The 17,606-nt window shown below is 43.9% G+C and overlaps 2 protein-coding genes across 4 annotated transcripts in view; one reads left to right on the plus strand and one right to left on the minus strand.

Annotated features, from left to right (window-relative positions):
• Nucleotides 1–15,871, minus strand: part of LOC124612805 (protein HBS1) — a 194,621-nt gene extending 178,750 nt beyond the window's left edge. The window contains exons 1-3 of one of the 2 annotated variants that reach the window (XM_047141222.1): nucleotides 15,497–15,716; nucleotides 15,338–15,406; nucleotides 14,934–15,251 (exon numbers count right to left, since the gene is read on the minus strand). In XM_047141222.1, coding sequence (XP_046997178.1) covers nucleotides 14,934–15,251; nucleotides 15,338–15,406; nucleotides 15,497–15,539 — 430 coding nt within the window. In that variant the 5' untranslated portion in view covers nucleotides 15,540–15,716. Of the gene's footprint in view, nucleotides 1–14,933; nucleotides 15,252–15,337; nucleotides 15,407–15,496 lie in introns of both variants that reach the window. The other variant, XM_047141223.1, reaches the window with a different exon arrangement.
• The window catches only part of LOC124612806 (probable proline--tRNA ligase, mitochondrial), a 124,574-nt gene continuing 122,688 nt past the window's right edge, over nucleotides 15,721–17,606 (plus strand). Inside the window, exon 1 of one of the 2 annotated variants that reach the window (XM_047141226.1) lies at nucleotides 15,721–16,070. Coding sequence is in view for 1 of the 2 variants with exons in the window: in XM_047141225.1 (XP_046997181.1) it covers nucleotides 15,969–16,070 (102 nt within the window). In the remaining variant the exon portion in view is untranslated. The remainder of the gene's footprint in view (nucleotides 16,071–17,606) is intronic. The other variant, XM_047141225.1, reaches the window with a different exon arrangement.

Here is a 17,606-nt window from a genome sequence, read left to right on the forward strand (position 1 = left end):
AAATTCAACTAAATACTTAGGGATGATGTTTGGATTGTGGAGCGCTCAACTGCGCAGTTACCGGCACATGTGCAAATTCCCAACATTTGCTCAGTCCAATTTCGCCACTTGCATGAATGATGATGAAATGATGAGGACAACACAAACACACAGTCATCTTGATGCTGGTGAAAATCCCCGACCCCGGCAGGGGTCGAACCCGGGACCCCATGCTCGGGATGCAAGAATGCGATGCGAGACCACGAGCTGCTGACTAAATACTTAGGGATTACAATTACAAAAACCTAAAATGGAACAATCACATAGATAATGTTGTGGGTAGAGCAAACCAAAGACTGATTCATTGGCAGAACACTTAGAAGGTGCAACAGAACTACTATAGAGACTGCTTACACTACACTTGTCCGCCCTATTCTGGAGTATTGCTGTGTGGTGTGGGATCCGTAACAGGTGGGACTAACAAATGATATTGCAAAAGTTCAAAGAAGGGTGGCTCGTTTCGTATTACGGCGAAATAGGGGAGATACTGCCACAGACATGATACATGAATTGGAGTGGCAATCTTTAAAACAAAGGCATTTTTTGTTGAAATCGAATCTTCTCATGATATTTCAATCACCAGTTTTCTCCACTGATTGCGAAAACATTGTTGGGACCCACCTACATACAGAGAAATTATCATCACGATAAAATAAGAGAAATCAAGGCTTAAACAGAAAAATTTAAGTGCTCGTTTTTCCCCGCGCCATTCAAGAGTGGAACCGTAGAAAGACACCTTGAAGATGGTTCACTGAACCCTCTGCCAGGAACTTTATCGTGCATAGCAATCACGTAGACGTAGATCAATTGGGCGATAACTGTCCATCTCTAAAGGGTGCTTACCTGGTTCCAGTACTGGGACAATGATGCTTTCTTGTCATTGCAATGGGAACTTGCCCTTGCCCCGGATGCAGTTAAAGATGGCAAGGATATGATGCTGTCAATCCACCAGTAGGTGCTTAATCATTTGTTCGTGGATGCAGTCCGGCCCTGGGGCTGTATCAGGGAAGTGAACTAGGACACTGGCGAATTCTCACTCAGTGGATGGGGCATTATATGGCTCCAGCTGCTGTGTGGTATAAGATACTGCTTTCGCTCCACTCACTGGTTTAGAATACAAAAGGCAGGTTGATATCCTCAAACGCTGAGCATAATGCAGAGCTAAATGTTCAGCAACAGCATCTGGGTAAGTGTAGACAGCGCCATTCGAGGTAATACCAGGTACACCTGTAGCTGTCTATTATCTGTAAAGACTTCTGATCTTTGCCAAACCCTGCAAAGGAGAGGTATGTAATCCAATGGTTGAAAATAACTGTTCCCAGCATTCTTGCTTCCAATGTTTTATTGGGTGGTGGACCCAGAACAGAGCCGCTTAAAGATAATGAGATGCTCAACCCATGGTTGCCACTTATGGGTTTGGAGACCCCACCTACAGTTCCTAATAGCCTGTGGGATTGATGATGACCACTGAGGTACTGTCTTCTATCTGGGCGGGCACGAGGAACAGGGGATCACTACATCAGCTAGTGAAAGAATGCTGTAGTTGTATTCTGGATTCCCTCATTGATATCTCCATGCTGTAGGGAGCCAAGAGTGAGAGCAGAGGCAAAAACACACCAGTCAGCATCTAGGTAGGCACCCAGGGGAGTGGCACTGAGGGAGGAACAGGAAGATCGGGAAGTGGTCACTACAACACAGGTCACCATTGACTCTCCTGTGGATGGATGGGAGAAGACAAGGAGTGTGAATGGCAAGGTCAACGGCTGATTACGTACTGTGTGCCACACTGAAGTTTGTGGGGACACCAGTATTCAAGAAGCAAAGGTCAAGTTGTGTCAGTAAGTTTTCAAGCTCCCGACCATGACCTGTGATCATAGTTCCACCCCACAAAAAGGATTATGGGCATTGAAATCACCGAAGATTAAGAAAGGTGTGGGGAGCTGAGAAACCATTGCAAACAGTATGTCCTGAGACCCTTCACCATCAGGAGGAAGGTAAACATTGCAGATGATAATAACCTGAAATGCCTTTACCTGAATAACCACAGGCTCCAAAGGTATACTAAGAGGCACAAATTCGCTATATGGTGTGTCCAGAACATATGTGCAAACTCCGCCCAGCATCTGTCACAGGTAGCATGAAAGGCCGGAGTCAGCATTGCTGGAAGGGAAATTTAGAAGGCAGGTGAAGAGCTTAAAACATGTTGTAGCTCAGTGAGATGGTGGAAAAAAACTACTGCAATTCCACTAGAGAATAATGTTGTCGATGTACTGTGAGGCCATGAATGGACCAAGGTTACGGGTTATCCCTAGAGTCATCTGCTGCCACTGGTTTAAGGGTAAAGGCATCAACACACACAGGTTCTAGGTTCTGTTGTGAAGTGCGACACGAGGCCACAGGAGCTGCCAGGATCTCTGCCACCTTGGGCACAGGAAAGGAACAGGTGGGATCTGGTGGAGTGGGGCCCCCCAGAATCTTATCTTTCGTCTCCTTAGCAGATTTCAGTGATTGTGAGGGCTTCTCTGAATCAGATTCAGGTAAAGATGCTGATGTGAAGCCCTTTGAACAGCAGCCTGTGGTTCCTTCAGTCACTTGCTGATATCCAGCTGTAAACTGGCAGAAACCTTGGAAGAAACAGCATGAATGACCCCTTCCTGACAAGAAAAGCTGGAGGAAAGGCGATTTGTCTTTGGCTGGGAGGTGAGGACCAGTGTTCCCAGTGGGTGGGAAGCCAACAATCCCACAGTAAGTGAGGGGGAAGCAACAATATGAGAGCCCCCAACCATCAGGGGGGCCTGAGGGCCCACTGTAGGAGGTGTAACAGGTGGGTGTTCTATTACCAAACGAGGCGAAGTTGTCGTAGCTGCAACCACACATCTAATACTTGGCTTCTTGAAGAGTTAATTTGCTGAGGGTCTTATATTCTCGTGTTTTCTTCTCTCTCTGGAAAAACAGTGCAATACGGCAAGCAGGGAGAATAATGCTTCCCACAGTTAACACAGATTGGGGGAGGGGGGGGGGGGGGGGGCACAAGGAGCATTTGCATGCAGCAGTCATCCACTATCTCTACAGTTGGCACTAGCGTTGTCACGCAAAGACGTGCCTGAATTTCAAACACTTGAAGCACCACATGGGGGAGGGGATGACAGCAGGACATTGACATTTAGTTTCACATTCTATCAGTCTACCATCAGTTTGAACTTTTCAGGCAATAAATTGCCCTCAAAGGTCAAGATGACGGAACCAGAAGTGACACTATTGTCCTTTGGTCCACAATGGACACAACGAATAAACTGTACACCTCATTGCTCAAAGTTGGTGCTCAGCTCATCAACAGATTTTAAGGGCAAGTCTCCATGAAAAATGATGCCCTGAACCACATTTAGACTGTTATGGGGAGTGCCAGTCACCACCATGTCACCCAACTTGTTACAAGAGAGCAGGATCCATTACTGGTCAAGTGAAGCTGTTTTGATCAAAATTGATCCACTTTTCATTTTAGAGGTGGCTGACACTTCCACAAACTTGTCTTCTAAGTTCTCCACAAGAATAAGGGCTTTGTGGTCAAGAAGGACTCAACATCAGTCCTTTTCAAAACCAAGTATTGCAGAGAGTATTGCTCCGCTTGCCACTTAACCTTATGTTCCTCCCACAGCGGTGAGATCTCTCTCTCCACATTAAAAGAGAACTTTCATTCCCTAGAGAATACTGGGGGCACATGGCCATCAGTGGGAGATAACTTCATCTACTTCATTTGCGGCTCATCTGCCATGGTGCCACCCATTCCATGTGGGGGCTCTCCTCATCGGTGCCACCCAACCCCAACGACAGCTACCTGGCCAGTAATCCATTGCTTGGAGACCCTGTGTCCCAGTCATGACAGGCACATACTCCTCAGCATACATGATGAGTTTTCAGCTCAGGCACTTAACAGTGTGGTCCCTGTGTGTACCAAGCAGGTACTTGACAACCCCCTCCCTCCCCACTGGCAGTGTGTGGTAATAGTCGGCAGCCAGTAGGCCAGGCGGAGTAAACATGGCACACAGCTGCAGCGGCGTATTGCACGTACGATTTGTTTGGAGTGGAGCAACAGCGAGGCAGGAACTGCAGCGTTGCTTTAAGTTATTGCGACGTATGAGACAAGGCAGTAGGCCAGAGCCGGGAATGGCTACGTGGAAGTGCCTGACGTATGGGAATTTACCCCTGCCACAGTTTCTGTCTCTCTCTGACACTACGTCAGAAACGAGGAGAAAAGCAGTATAAATAGTCAGGCACTTTTAGCTTGAGAGGTGTGCCAGGTCAGTCGAGAGTCGGGTCGGACCTGTGCTGGTCTACACTTACAGGGGCCAGTCTGGCAGCAACGTTGTAAATATTCTGTGTAAACCTGCACTTTGTTTCTATGTGCTTTTTCTGGCTGCATTCCACCTCCGGGGACACAACACCAGGGCGGGATAGAATGGCAGCCGGGTACTTGGTCTGCCTGAAGGAGGGCAGTGACAGCGGTCTGCAGCAGGTCCAGGACGGGACACGTTCGCTTACCACTTGGCGTACTGGGGTCCAGGCGAGGCGTTCACTGCAGGTGACGTGAGAATGCTGCAGCTGCGCCAGAGACAGTGGCGGGTGTTGCCATCTGGCAAGCACCACTAGTGGCAAGTTGCATCACCACATCCAGGAGGGTGCGGGTTCGAATCCAGTGCTGCCCTGGGAGCAGCTGCGGCCTGAGGGCCACGGGTGACCAGTACATCCACCTTTGTCCCATGGTCGGACAGAGCAGGCCAAACGGGCCGAGGGCAGTGAGGACCAGGGACTGTATCAGTCTCCAGAATCGTGGGCAGCTACGCGGCGCAAGAGGTGGCGCCTTGGCAGACGGTGACCGGGCAGAGCACTGCCGGCTTCCAGCTGAGCGGACTTGATGATAGCAGCAGTGGTGTCGGCATACCAGGAGTTGCTGATCTGTCTGGACTCGCAGAACAGCGCGCAGGCGGCGTACCAACATTACGCTTCTGTAAACTAGCTGAATAAAGGAATACTTCCAAATACCGCTGTATCATTCTTCACTGTCCCTTGATGCTATTGAACTTGCTCGGCTTCCTGACAAAATACGGCGCGGTGGGTCCCAGCTTCAGCTCGGCCATCTGGAGTCCTGCGTTCAACCATCTATGGTCCGCAACAGTGGTGTCAGGAGTGGTGCTGGTTACAACTCTGGTACCGGATTGCCACTCCCACATCTTATGTCGAGCAAGTACGGTCGAGGTATGCCTGTGTAGAGGGGTAGTTGAGGTGCTTGGTTGCGTTCATGACGGGCGGTCGTGCACTGCTTGTTATGTCTTGTCGTTCAGGAAGTGTTTGTCCATACCAGTTTAGGGAGGAAAGCAGGACTGTCACCCGAGCACGAGCATGATGGGGATGGGTGAGTGACATTTGATGTATTGTTTATATATCATTCTTTTGTGTTTTACAGGGTTAAGTGTTGTCAATTAGGATGGACTTTTTAAAGGTGTCTTTTGTAAGACCAGAGGAGCCTGTAGATATATCTGAATTCAGGGGAAATGGGGGACATGATGACATAGTGCCTAAGCGATGCAATTTTTGTAGCCTGTCAGGTCAGGGATTACTGTGTACAAAGCGTGCGCCAAAGAGTTAAAATTTGTAACAGATTTGGACATTTGGCACGCAATTGTTCAGAATGTAGATGGGTGGTGATTCTTCGCAAGAACTAAGTTTTCGGAGTAGCAGAGTGGAATTAATACTAACAGTAGAGCTATAAGCAAGAATGACAGAAACATGGCAAGCAGCGGGGACTGCGGCAGTGACTACAGCGGAAGCTGTAGCCGCTCTAACTGAGCAAATTCGGGTATTGTAGGAGGTAAGGATAAGGGACAAAGAAAAATATGAAGAATTAGCGGGGAGATTTGAGGCACTGCAAGTAGGGGAAGCGACGTCGGATGAAAGTACATTGCAGGTCAAGGAGTGTCAGAATGTTTGACCCGGCAAATGCAGCATTGATTAACCCCTTTTCGGGTAAAACAACAGAGGATGTGTCCGTATTCCTTAACGACATTACCACAATGGCTGAGGCCAATGGGTGGTCGGATGTCGTAATGTTGATAGTGGCAAAGTTATGATTGACAGGGAATGCCAAGTCGTACATACTGTACCATGAAACATTGAACAATGTGTGGACGTTTGCAGAGCTTGAGGCTGGGTTATGCCACAGGTACCAAAAACAGAATAAAGCCAGTCTTTTTTTTTTTGGGGGGGGGGGGGGATTAAGTGCGTTAATTATGACAAGAAATGAGGTGGAGGTTTTCTCAGACAGGATTCAAAAGCTGAATGCACAAACGTTCGAACTGTCACTGAATGGGGAGACTAATAGAGTGCTGTTACAGGAGGCCGAGAACAGGGCGTTAGATATGTTTTTGCTGGGAGTAACGCCGGAGATGTCACATCAGGTGAGAATGGAGAATCCTAATGATCTGCGGCGGCTCTAAGGATCGCCACATACTTAGAGGAGGTAGATTATGCGACAAAGCAAAGGGTGGAGCAAAAAGTTCTGTCAGCGGAAATTAAGGCCAGGTAGGGCATATTAGGAGGCAGTGTCAGTGTCAGTTACGGTGTTACTCATGTGGGTAAATGGGTCACTGGGCAGTGAACTGCAGGAGCAAAAGTAGGTGGGAACCTCGGCGACAGCAGCCGCTAAATAAGAACAGGACTGCTACAACTGTTAGAGGGTGGTCCCAGCGAAATTAGATAATGCACTTGCAGGTGCACAGACTGAATGCTGTTTATTAGGCTTGGTGAATGGAAGGGAACAGAGGTTTTTGGATGACATGTGGGCACACATGTCTGTTATCGTTCTACACCTGGTTAGCAGGAGAAGGCTTGGTCCATCACGTTATAGGTTACGTGGGGTGGGGGATAATAACGTGGAGTCATTGGGTATGATGGTACTTCAATTTGTGATCACAGGAACTAAGTTTAGTGAGCAGGTAGAGGTGTTCCCAGGTGTGGGCGAGGGGTATTCGGTGATTCTCGGACTGGACTCCCTTGACAAACATCGTGCGAAGATAGATCTTTGGCAACAAACAGTGGAACTCAGTGGAACAATGTTTTGCACGGGGAAAACAGTTGCAAATAGACGAATGTCGCAAGGCACACTTAACGCGAAGGTGACACCAGCTAAACTGTGAACGGCTTCATTAAAGATTGATCAGCAGGAAAACATACCAGCAGGTACAGGGAAGGTAGTATGGGTTTCGATAAATACGGACTTACCAAAGGAGAGGCTGTACATGGTGGAGCCACTCTTGAGTAATGAGGAGTCGGATAACGCGCACTGTTTTATGCAGAGGAGTTTAGCTCACGCAAGTTATGTGGATGGAGATTATAGGGTTCCTGTAAGTATAGGTAACTTCAGCAGAGCGGATTTTAGCTTGTTGAAAGGGTTGTTATTGGCCACATTGGGGTTTTTTGATGAAGATGACCTCAATAGGGAGGATTTAGAGGCAAGCCACAAGCAAAATGTCGATGCAGTGCAATTGAGGGGAATATTGCAGCATTTGCAGGGAGATGACAGGGTCGCGTTGGAGGAACTGTTCTTGACATTTAGCGATTTATTCGGAATGGAGAGTAGGTTACCGGCAACATCGATTACGAAGCATTACATACCAATGGAGGATAATACACCAGTGTTTAGGAAACCATATCTGGTAGCACAGCATATGCAACCACTACTAGATGAGTTTATAGAACAACAACTACGGGACGGAATTATAGAGCATTGTGATAGTCCATATTCAAGCAATGTAGTTCTTGTACCTAAGAAGTCAGTGGATGGTACAAGGTAATATAGGTTTTGCTGTGATTATAGGTTTCCGAATGCAAAAACCAAAACCATTTCGGATGCATATCCAATTCCGAATATCACGGACACATTGGACAATCTGGGACAATGTAAGTATTTCACAACAATAGATTTATGGAAAGGAAACCACCAGTTGGTAGTAGTGCCAGAGGATAGGGCAAAGATAGCTTTTACTGTTCCTGGGGGACACTATCAGTATATACGTATGCCATTCGGGTTGAAGAATGCACGGTCAACTTTTCAGTGATTATTAGATGGGATTTTAAGGGGATTGAAAACAAAGACATATATGGTTTACCTAGATGACATTATAGTATTTTCAAAGGATACACCAGAACATGTATCGTGTTTAAGAGAAGTCCTTAGAAGATTGTGGTCGGCACGGTTAACATTAAGTTTAGAAAAATGTAATTTTGTGCAGATGCAGGTCAAATATTTAGGTCATGTAATCAGCGAACAAGGGGTTCAAACTGATCTTCGGTTAACAGAGGCGGTTCAAAATTTTCCGACGCCACATACAACGAAGCAATTACAATCGTATATTGGGTTATGTTCATATTATCATAAATTTGTAAAGGATTTTGCTAAAATAGCCGAGCCGTTAACAAAGCTTTTAAAGAAAGGGGTTAAATTTAAATGGACAGAGGAATACCAGAAAGCTTTCAGTGAATTAAAAATGAGATTAGTTTCTGGTCCGGTGTTGGTGTTTCCGAATTTTGAAGAAGACTTCACCTTATCACGTGACACTTCAAATGGCGCAGTAGGATGTGTATGCTTCCAGACAGTTAAATAGGGCAGTGCGGAATTATTCCACAACGGAAAAGGAGATATTGGCTGTAATATATGGATTAACGCATTTTCGTTGTTACCTTTATGGTAGGTAGTTTAAGGTTGTGACAGATCATGCAGTGTTGAGATGGTTACTGGGACTCAAGGATCCTTCTAGTTGGTTAACACGGTGGGCTCTAAAATTAGGCGAGTTTGACTTTGAAGTAATTCGTAAGCCAGGGAAGAAACACAGGAATGTAGATGCATTAAGCCGCAGGTTAGACATTTCATTGTTGAGGGAAATTTGTTGTGTAGAGTTACCTAGTGTGGACCACGGGTAGTGGTACCAAAGAGTTTGAGGGAGGAAGTCTTAAAGCTGGCCCATGATCATGTTCTTTCAGGGCATGAGGGTCGTCAAGCAACAGAAAGACGAGTAGCAGAACAATTTTGGTGTGCACTTGGAGAAGGGATGTGGAACAGTGTGTAGCAAATTGTGTACCGTGTGGGCAGTGAGCGGATGTGACATGCACAAGAATTCCACTGCAACGGTTACCAGAGGCTTTGAAACCTTTCGAGTTTATCGGGCTAGATATCTGCAGGCCTTATAACAAAACACCAGTGGCAAATTGTTACGTTTTAACTATAATTGATCACTTTTCGCTGTTTCTAGCCATGGTCACAATACCAGACCAACAGGCAAGTACAGTAGCATAAGCTTTAGACAATAACTAGTTATTGAAGTTTGGGGTGCCTGATACCACAATTACGGATCAGGGAACGAACTTCATGTCCGAATTAATGACACAGTTGTGTCAGTTATTGAGAATTATAAAATTACGGACCAGTCCACTTCATCCGCAGCCAAATGGGAGAACAGAGTGAGTACATAAGGCAATTTAGAAAATGCTAAGTTATTATGTGAATGAAAACCATGATAACTTGGACGTTTATCTTCCGTACTTGGTATCAAATTATAACACCAAAATACATTTGGGCATCGGAATGTCACCATTCGAGGTGGCCTATGGAAGAAAGATGCAATCACCGTTTGATGTTATATATCCAAAATTGGGAGCTAAAGGGGACGCAGTCAGGAAATTCGAATGGACAATACGGGAAGTCTGGAAGAGGGTTGTTGTTGTTGTGGTCTTCAGTCCTGAGACTGGTTTGATGCAGCTCTCCATGCTACTCTATCCTGTGCAAGCTTCTTCATCTCCCAGTACTTACTGCAACCCACATCCTTCTGAATCTGATTAGTGTATTCATCTCTTGGTCTCCCTCTACAATTTTTACCCTCCACGCTGCCCTCTAAATTTGTGATCCCTTGATGCCTCAGAACATGTCCTACTAACCGGTCCCTTCTTTTTGTCAAGTTGTGCCACATACTCCTCTTCTCCCCAATTCTATTCAATACCTCCTCATTACTTATGTGATCTACCCATCTAATCTTCATTATTCTTCTGTAGAACCACATTTCGAAAGCTTCTATTCTCTTCTTGTCTAAACTATATATCGTCCACGTTTCTCTTCCATACATACTACATTCCACACAAATACTTTCAGAAACGACTTCCTGACACTTAAATCTATGCTCGATGTTAACAAATTTCTCTTCTTCAGAAATACTTTCCTTGCCCTTGCCAGTCTACATTTTATATCCTCTCTACTTTGACCATCATCAGTTATTTTGCTCCTCAAATAGCAAAACTCATTTACTACTTTAAGCATCTAATTTCCTAATCTAATTCCCTAATTAATTCGACTACATTCCATTATCCTTGTTTTGCTTTTGTTGATGTTCATCTTATATCCTCCTTTCAAGACACTGTCCATTCCATTCAACTGCTCTTCCGAGTCCTTTGCTGTCTCTGACAGAATTACAATGTCATCGGCGAACCTCAAAGTTTTTATTTCTTCTCCATCGATTTTAATACCTACTCCGAATTTTTCTTTTGTTTCCTTTACTGCTTGCTCAATATAAAGATTGAATAACATCGGTGACAGGCTACAACCCTGTCTCACCCCCTTCCCAACCGCTGCTTCCCTTTCATGCCCCTCGGCTCTTATAACTGCCATCTGGTTTCTGTACAAATTGTAAATAGCCTTTCGCTCCCTGTATTTTACCCCTGCCACCTTTAGAATTTGAAAGAGAGTATTCCAGTCAACATTGTCAAAAGATTTCTCTAAGTCTACTAATGCTAGAAATGTAGGTTTGCCTTTCCTTAATCTTTCTTCTAAGATAAGTCGTAAGGTCAGTATTGCCTCACGTGTTCCAATATTTCTACGGAAGAGGGTACAGAAGGCCAATACGAAAGCAACTGAAAGGCAGGAAGAACAGAATAAGCAGTTGGGTCCTTTACCACATTACAAGGTAGATCAATGGGTACTGATCACGAATCCATATACACCTAAGGGAAAGACGAAAAAATTCTTGATGAAGTACTGTGGACCATACCAGGTCGTGGAGATGACTTCGCCTGTAAATGTTAAAGTGCAGCTGCCAACAAAAACATCTGTAACCATGTAAGTAGAGTAAATCCTTTTAAAGGAATGGTGGACGGATTACCTCAATTGCAAGCAAGTGACCCAACTGCAGAGGCTAGGAAAAGGTATCTGAAGAAGAAGGTTGCAGCGGACAGTACAGGAGATGCATAACGTTCCGTATGCATTATATGGTCATGGAGAGAGTAAATTATTATATGTGTAATATTGTATGGCATGTTTACATTTTGTGTTTTTTTATCAAGGGAGAATTGGCTTTTTTGTGTTTTGGTGGGTCAGACAATAGTTGCTTTTTTATTGTTTGTTGTTTTAGTTTTGTCACTGTATGGGGGAGACCTTTCTCTTTTTTTCCAGATAATTCGAAGGAGGGAGAGTGAACTATTGGGAATTTTTGAGGATGTCATATGATGTAGTAACTTGTAGTGGGAAGGGGTTCTGGAGATATTACTAATGCAGAATCTGACATATTTAAACTCCACATTAAATCCAAAGTTTTTTGAAATATTGCATTCCTATATTAATGCACAGGAAGGATCTATCACAGTTAATAAAGTATTGGAACACATTCGAATGTTACAACAGCATCACACCGACAGAATAACAACAGTGAGCATTTCAGCCATAGGGTGTGCCGTTTTCCTATTTTTCTTGAGTATAGCTTTGTTGAGAGTGTGGAAACAAGCATCAGTAGAGGTGGTGCCAACACATCAGTTGGCTACGGCATGGGTAACCAGTGTAAACAGTGTATAGGGGTAGCATTAATGTTTTTATGTTCTCATTAGTTTTAGCCTGTGGCACGTAAGATTTGTGAACAAGGTATGTTCACACAGCCACAGGCCACGGCTGTTACATTTCAATTTTGGATTAATATTGTTGAAAGGAGGGTGGTGTGCTTTTAGCTTGAGAAGTGTGCCAGGTCAGTCGAGAGTCGTGTTAGACCTGTGCTGGTCTACACTTATAGGGGCCAGTCTGGCAGCGATGTTGTAAATGTTCTGTGTAAACCTGTACTTTGTTTCTATGTACTTGTTGGGGCTGTATTCCCCCTCTCGGGACACAACACCGGGGTGGGACAGAACGGCAGCCAAGTACTTGGAGAATGCACAGTCTGTCTGAAAGAGAGAACTGACAGCGATCTGCAGCAGGTCCAGGACAGGCCACATTCGATTACCACCTGGCGTACTGGGGTTTGAGCGAGGCATACGCTGCGGGAGGTGTGGCAGCGCTGCAGCAGCACCACAGACAGCAACGGGTGTTGCCATCCGGCAAGCACCACTAGCGGCAAGTTGTGGCACCACATCCAGGAGGGCGTGGGTTCAAGCAGCGGCAGCCTGAGGGCCACCTTTGTCCCATGGTCGGACAGAGCAGGCCAAACGGGCTGAGGGCAGTGAGGACCAGGAACTGTAGCAGTCTCCACAATTGGGGCAGCTACGCGGCACAAGACGCAACGTCTTGGCGGGCGGTGCCCGGGCGGAGTGCGGCCAGCTTCCAGCTGAGCAGCCTTGATGATGGCAGCAGCGGTGTCGGCATACCAGGAGTTGTTGAGCCGACTGGACTCGAAGAAGAGTGCGCGGGCGGCGTGCCGACACTACGCTTCTGTAAACTAGCTGAATAAAGGAATACTTCCAAATACCACTGTATCACTCAGCACTGCTCCTTGATGCTATTGCACTTGCTCGGCCTCCTGACGAAATACGGCGCGATGGGCCCCAGCTTCAGCTCTGTCATCTGGAGTCCCGGGTTCGACCATCGACAGGCCGCAACAGCAGTATCTCACACTTCACTTGACCTATATAGCTAATATGAAGCCCGTCAACCCAAATGTACAAATGTTGATACATCAAACTCCTTGATACCTTCCAATCACAATCAAACAATTACCAAAAGCTAACAAGACAACCCAAAAATCCATTAAAAATTGCATTAACACCAACTTCAACACACAAAAAACACCTAACAATGAACAAAACACGTATACCATACCATGCATACTTTACCCCCAATTAAAATTATTTTTTATGACTGACAGATTGCAGGGATGGGGGACAGTGTTGCAGGCGTCCAGCCAGCCTTGTTTCACAAGGCTCTGGATGTAACCTACAGCAAGCATGTGATGTACCATAAGAAACTACAAATGGCTGGTGGCTGACCCCTACCAATCGACTTGCTGCAAAGTCAATCATAAAGTAACTCTATTCAGAGCATGCAAAAATAACATGTCAACACAATCTCACAAATGGCCAGCCTAGACTTTACAAAGCAGGGTCCTCTCCGAGTATATGTTGTCCCACCAACAATGCAACACACAATGGTCCTTGGTCTAAGATGCAGCAACTCAGCCAATTTCATATCCTCTCCACACATGCAACACTTCACATACTCTGGAAACAAACCAAATAACTGTAGGTATTTAATTGTGGTCAACATGCTGTCCCACGCTGCTGCACACAGGGACCTACACATGACCTTCCCCGTCACATCCATACCTAACAAAACAAAATTACATCTCCAACCACAAACAACACACAACACTAACAATGACAAATCCAAAAACGGATATATTGCCATTAATTGCCAACATCAAAATAAGTAACAAGTTGGCACAAACTCTTTTAAAATTATTCTCACAAACAGCACTCAAGAAATCCAATGAATCACAATCAGCACTCCTAAACAGTTTTTAAACATAACCCACACTAGACAGGGCTGCTGCATTCTCCAACATGCCCTCTGTAGACCGAATCCATTACAGATATGCTGCACCAACATGTCACAGAAAACAACATAGTTGCATCATGCATCAAAGCAGATGGGTAGAACTGCAAACTCCGGTCGAGCCCGCTGCAAATCACTAATGTGCATGAGAGACGATTCCTCCCATTTTACAACACTTTATGGTACCCTTTCCACTTACAAATGACGAGTGGCATATACTGCCCTTAAAAGGCAGAATATTACACTAGTTTTCAAAAATTTTCTTGGTGACAGAGAAAGAGGGAGAGGGAGAGGGAGAGGGAGAGGGAGAGAGAGAGAGAGATTCAGTGTGATGCTTTTGTGCTGATAGAGAAATATTACATCAGTAGAAGAAATAAGCTTATTAAGACTTAATATGAAGAAAAACCATAACAAATCATGTAAGGAGCAATGGTAACAATGCACTATATAGAGGAGGTGTTGAGTATTCAACAGCTTGAGTTCTACAGAAGTAACTAATGCAAAACAAAAACAACAGCATTGTTTTCAAATCTTGTTTGTGTGCATGTCAATCTTAGCTGTATGGTGAAAAGTGGCTCCTTTATTTCTTGCATAACCTGTATTTCATGCAGGACTTTCCAGTTTTGCAGTATTGTCTCTACTAATCACAATTTAATACTACAAAAATTTTCAGCTAAACCTTGTATCTCAAGTTACACCAAAAATTCATTAATCTGAATTAGTTGTGAACTGCAAATCAAGACAGGGCTGCTGTCAAGTTCCAACAAATCTGCAACTGTTCGATACTGTTCTGGACTTATAGACACTGGTGCAGTGTGTTTAAACTAAAATCTCTAGGGAAAAGGGACATGGATAACGGACATTATCTGCATATAATATGAAATTATTTTTGATCAAATGAAAAAGCTATCAGTGATTGATGGGGATAGAGTAGTGTCAGCATAAGCGAAAATGACAACCACATAATTCAATAACAATATCAGATACATTAGCTGCAAATCACACTAAGAAACATGAGCTAAATTCAACTGTGTTAAACTGCACTCACCAGATTTGCTGGCTGAAGGTTGATAGGAAAGCAGTGCATCCAGAGATTTATTTAAGTCAAAACTATTCTTTAGAATTGTTTCAATAATTATATTCTCTGGAATAGTGTCACCAATCACATTTCTAATTTCATCTAGGCACGATTGGAGCCGGACTTCCTCCAGCTCACTCAAATGAGGTTTCTGAAAGGTGTCAGATGATCTTCTGACACTGCCAATGCTTTCTTCTGTCTCATTTTCCTCAGCGATATTGTCAGATTCATCGAAGAAAGCAGAAATCTGTGTGGATTGTCTGTTTCTGTCGTACATGAACTGGGCAGCTATAAAGAAAATTTTCGATTACAAATAATAAAACAACACGTCATTCCAACTTTGCATTCATACTTCCTTTTCGCGCGAAACTGACCATCACTAGGAGAAATGCAGTATTCGTCTTCAACAGACTGTCCATACTCATCATCATATCCATCATACTCTGGAACAATATCAGATATTTCGTCATGTACTTGACCTGGGAAACAAATCAACTATCGAAAACGAGTAACATTAAACGCTATCAACTTACCATCGCTATAGTTCAAGGAACGAACATTTCTGTGTCGTGACATGTTGTCAGCAATATTAACATTATCAGTGTAAACAACTACTGCCACTGTCACTTGCAACACACTTATTACGTGCAGTCCTTTTGATACTATTTTATAAACACCAAAGCAGTTGATGAAAGGACACGACAACAGAAAACATTCAACTGCGTCACACACCACGACATCTGTGTCAAGTACAAGCTGTTGGGTTAAGGACTTTCCTGGCAGTATTATAACCCAATGTGTCGCAGATATATACATAAAAGATTAATGATTTTCAAGAAGGCAGTAAATATTTATTTGTGTAGATAGAAGCAATCTCTTGATCATGAGATAAATCCTGCAACAAATATTACAACTCTACATAGCCTAGACATATCTTTACGCAAAACATTTCGTACCTTGTGTTTACAAACTCTAGTGAGGTGGGAATACGAGAGGTTAAGAAATATGAGTTTTGCGAGAAATAAACTTTCGAAGCTATTTCGACCAGTAAATGTTCTTCCGAAAAACGTCGAAGTGCAATACGATGGAATTTCGAAGAGTCAGAAGGTATTTTTGAATTTTTAGGCAGTGTGATGTCAATCATGTGCATTGACTTCGTTTTCTTTTATTTTTTAATCACTAAATATTTGCTACATTTGAATATACATTGCTGGTTGTGCATATCTGAACGCTTTGCACTAATAGCGTAATAGCGTTTTATGGCATTGCAGCTTTAATGATTCCATCCCCATCAATCAATTCACTTGATGTTAGTGCGTTTTTAATTCATTTAACTCATTAGTTTTGTTTGTTGATTAAATTAATCAGGCGATTCTGATGCGTGATTCGATGCTGCACTGTCAATATTAAAGATGCTGCAGTTGCAAACTGCTGACTGTGTCGACATTTGAAAACAGTTCATGATGTTCCTCTTGTTCAAATACTTTTGTACTCCATCGTTCCGCTGTCTGTGACGCCTATCTCCGATGTTTCCGTGGCAGGAGCATAAATAATTAAGGAATAAGAGACGTGTGTCGGGCGAGGGGGAGAGCCTTGCCTAACTTAACCAAAGGTAGGACAGGTAAACACCACTGCAGTCACCATGAACTTCAGTAGCCTAATGCCATTGAGGATGTTACATCACATGTCAAACAGATTTGGGATGAAGGCGTCTTTGTTAACTGGAAAATAAGGAAAGCACATCCCTCCCAAAAGGAAAAACACAGTTTCAGAGTAAGCTACATGGCAATGAGATGCATAGCTGTTCTACATCTATACTCTATGAACCACTGTCAAATGCATGACAGAGTGAATGTCAGGATAGCTTCTGTCTGCCTTCAAGAGTCTGCTGATGCTGTCAGTAGCAAACAATGTTTCTAGCATGAATGCACATGTTGTTGTTAATGTACTCAGACTAGCTGAATTATTTTGGTAAGAGTCTGTAGCTCCTTGTGGGAACAAAATGTTTTTATACTTACAAAATACTTTCAGCAAAATTGTTTATCCATCAGAGAGTGGAAATACCTGACCCAACGGGTGGTAGTCATGCTGATCAGGCCGTACATAGTTAACTCATTCATTCACATATGGCTGTTTGCATTAATCCACTGAGTGGGGTAGTGCAGTGGTTAGCACACTGAACTTGCATTCGGGAGGACAATGGTTCAAACCTGTACCTGGCCATCCTGATTTAGATTTTCAGTGATTTTCCTGAATTGCTTAAGGTAAATTTTGTGATGGTTCCTTTGCATGACCATTTTCCTTTGCCATCCTTCCCTAATCTGAGCTTATGCTCTATCTCTGATCATGTCATTGTCGATGGGATGTTAAACAATAATCTACTCCTCCTCCTCCTCTCACTTGCATGGATCTCATCATGAAGGCCATTCTTCAAGAATGCTGACTGTGTCAAATTATACTTTAGTTAGTTGAAGCAGGCTTCTGTAAAATATCCTAACAAACAATTACATTCTACTCTGCTCACATCAATGTTTATGAGAATTATTCTAGATTACTCTGTTGCTGTTTATTATCAGAAAAGAAACTACTTTGGGGAAAAACACTGTTCTTCCTGGTACACTACCAAACTTCTGTTTGCTCCAC

This window comes from Schistocerca americana, chromosome 4, assembly GCF_021461395.2.
Source record: "Schistocerca americana isolate TAMUIC-IGC-003095 chromosome 4, iqSchAmer2.1, whole genome shotgun sequence".
NCBI classification, from domain to species: domain Eukaryota; kingdom Metazoa; phylum Arthropoda; class Insecta; order Orthoptera; family Acrididae; genus Schistocerca; species Schistocerca americana.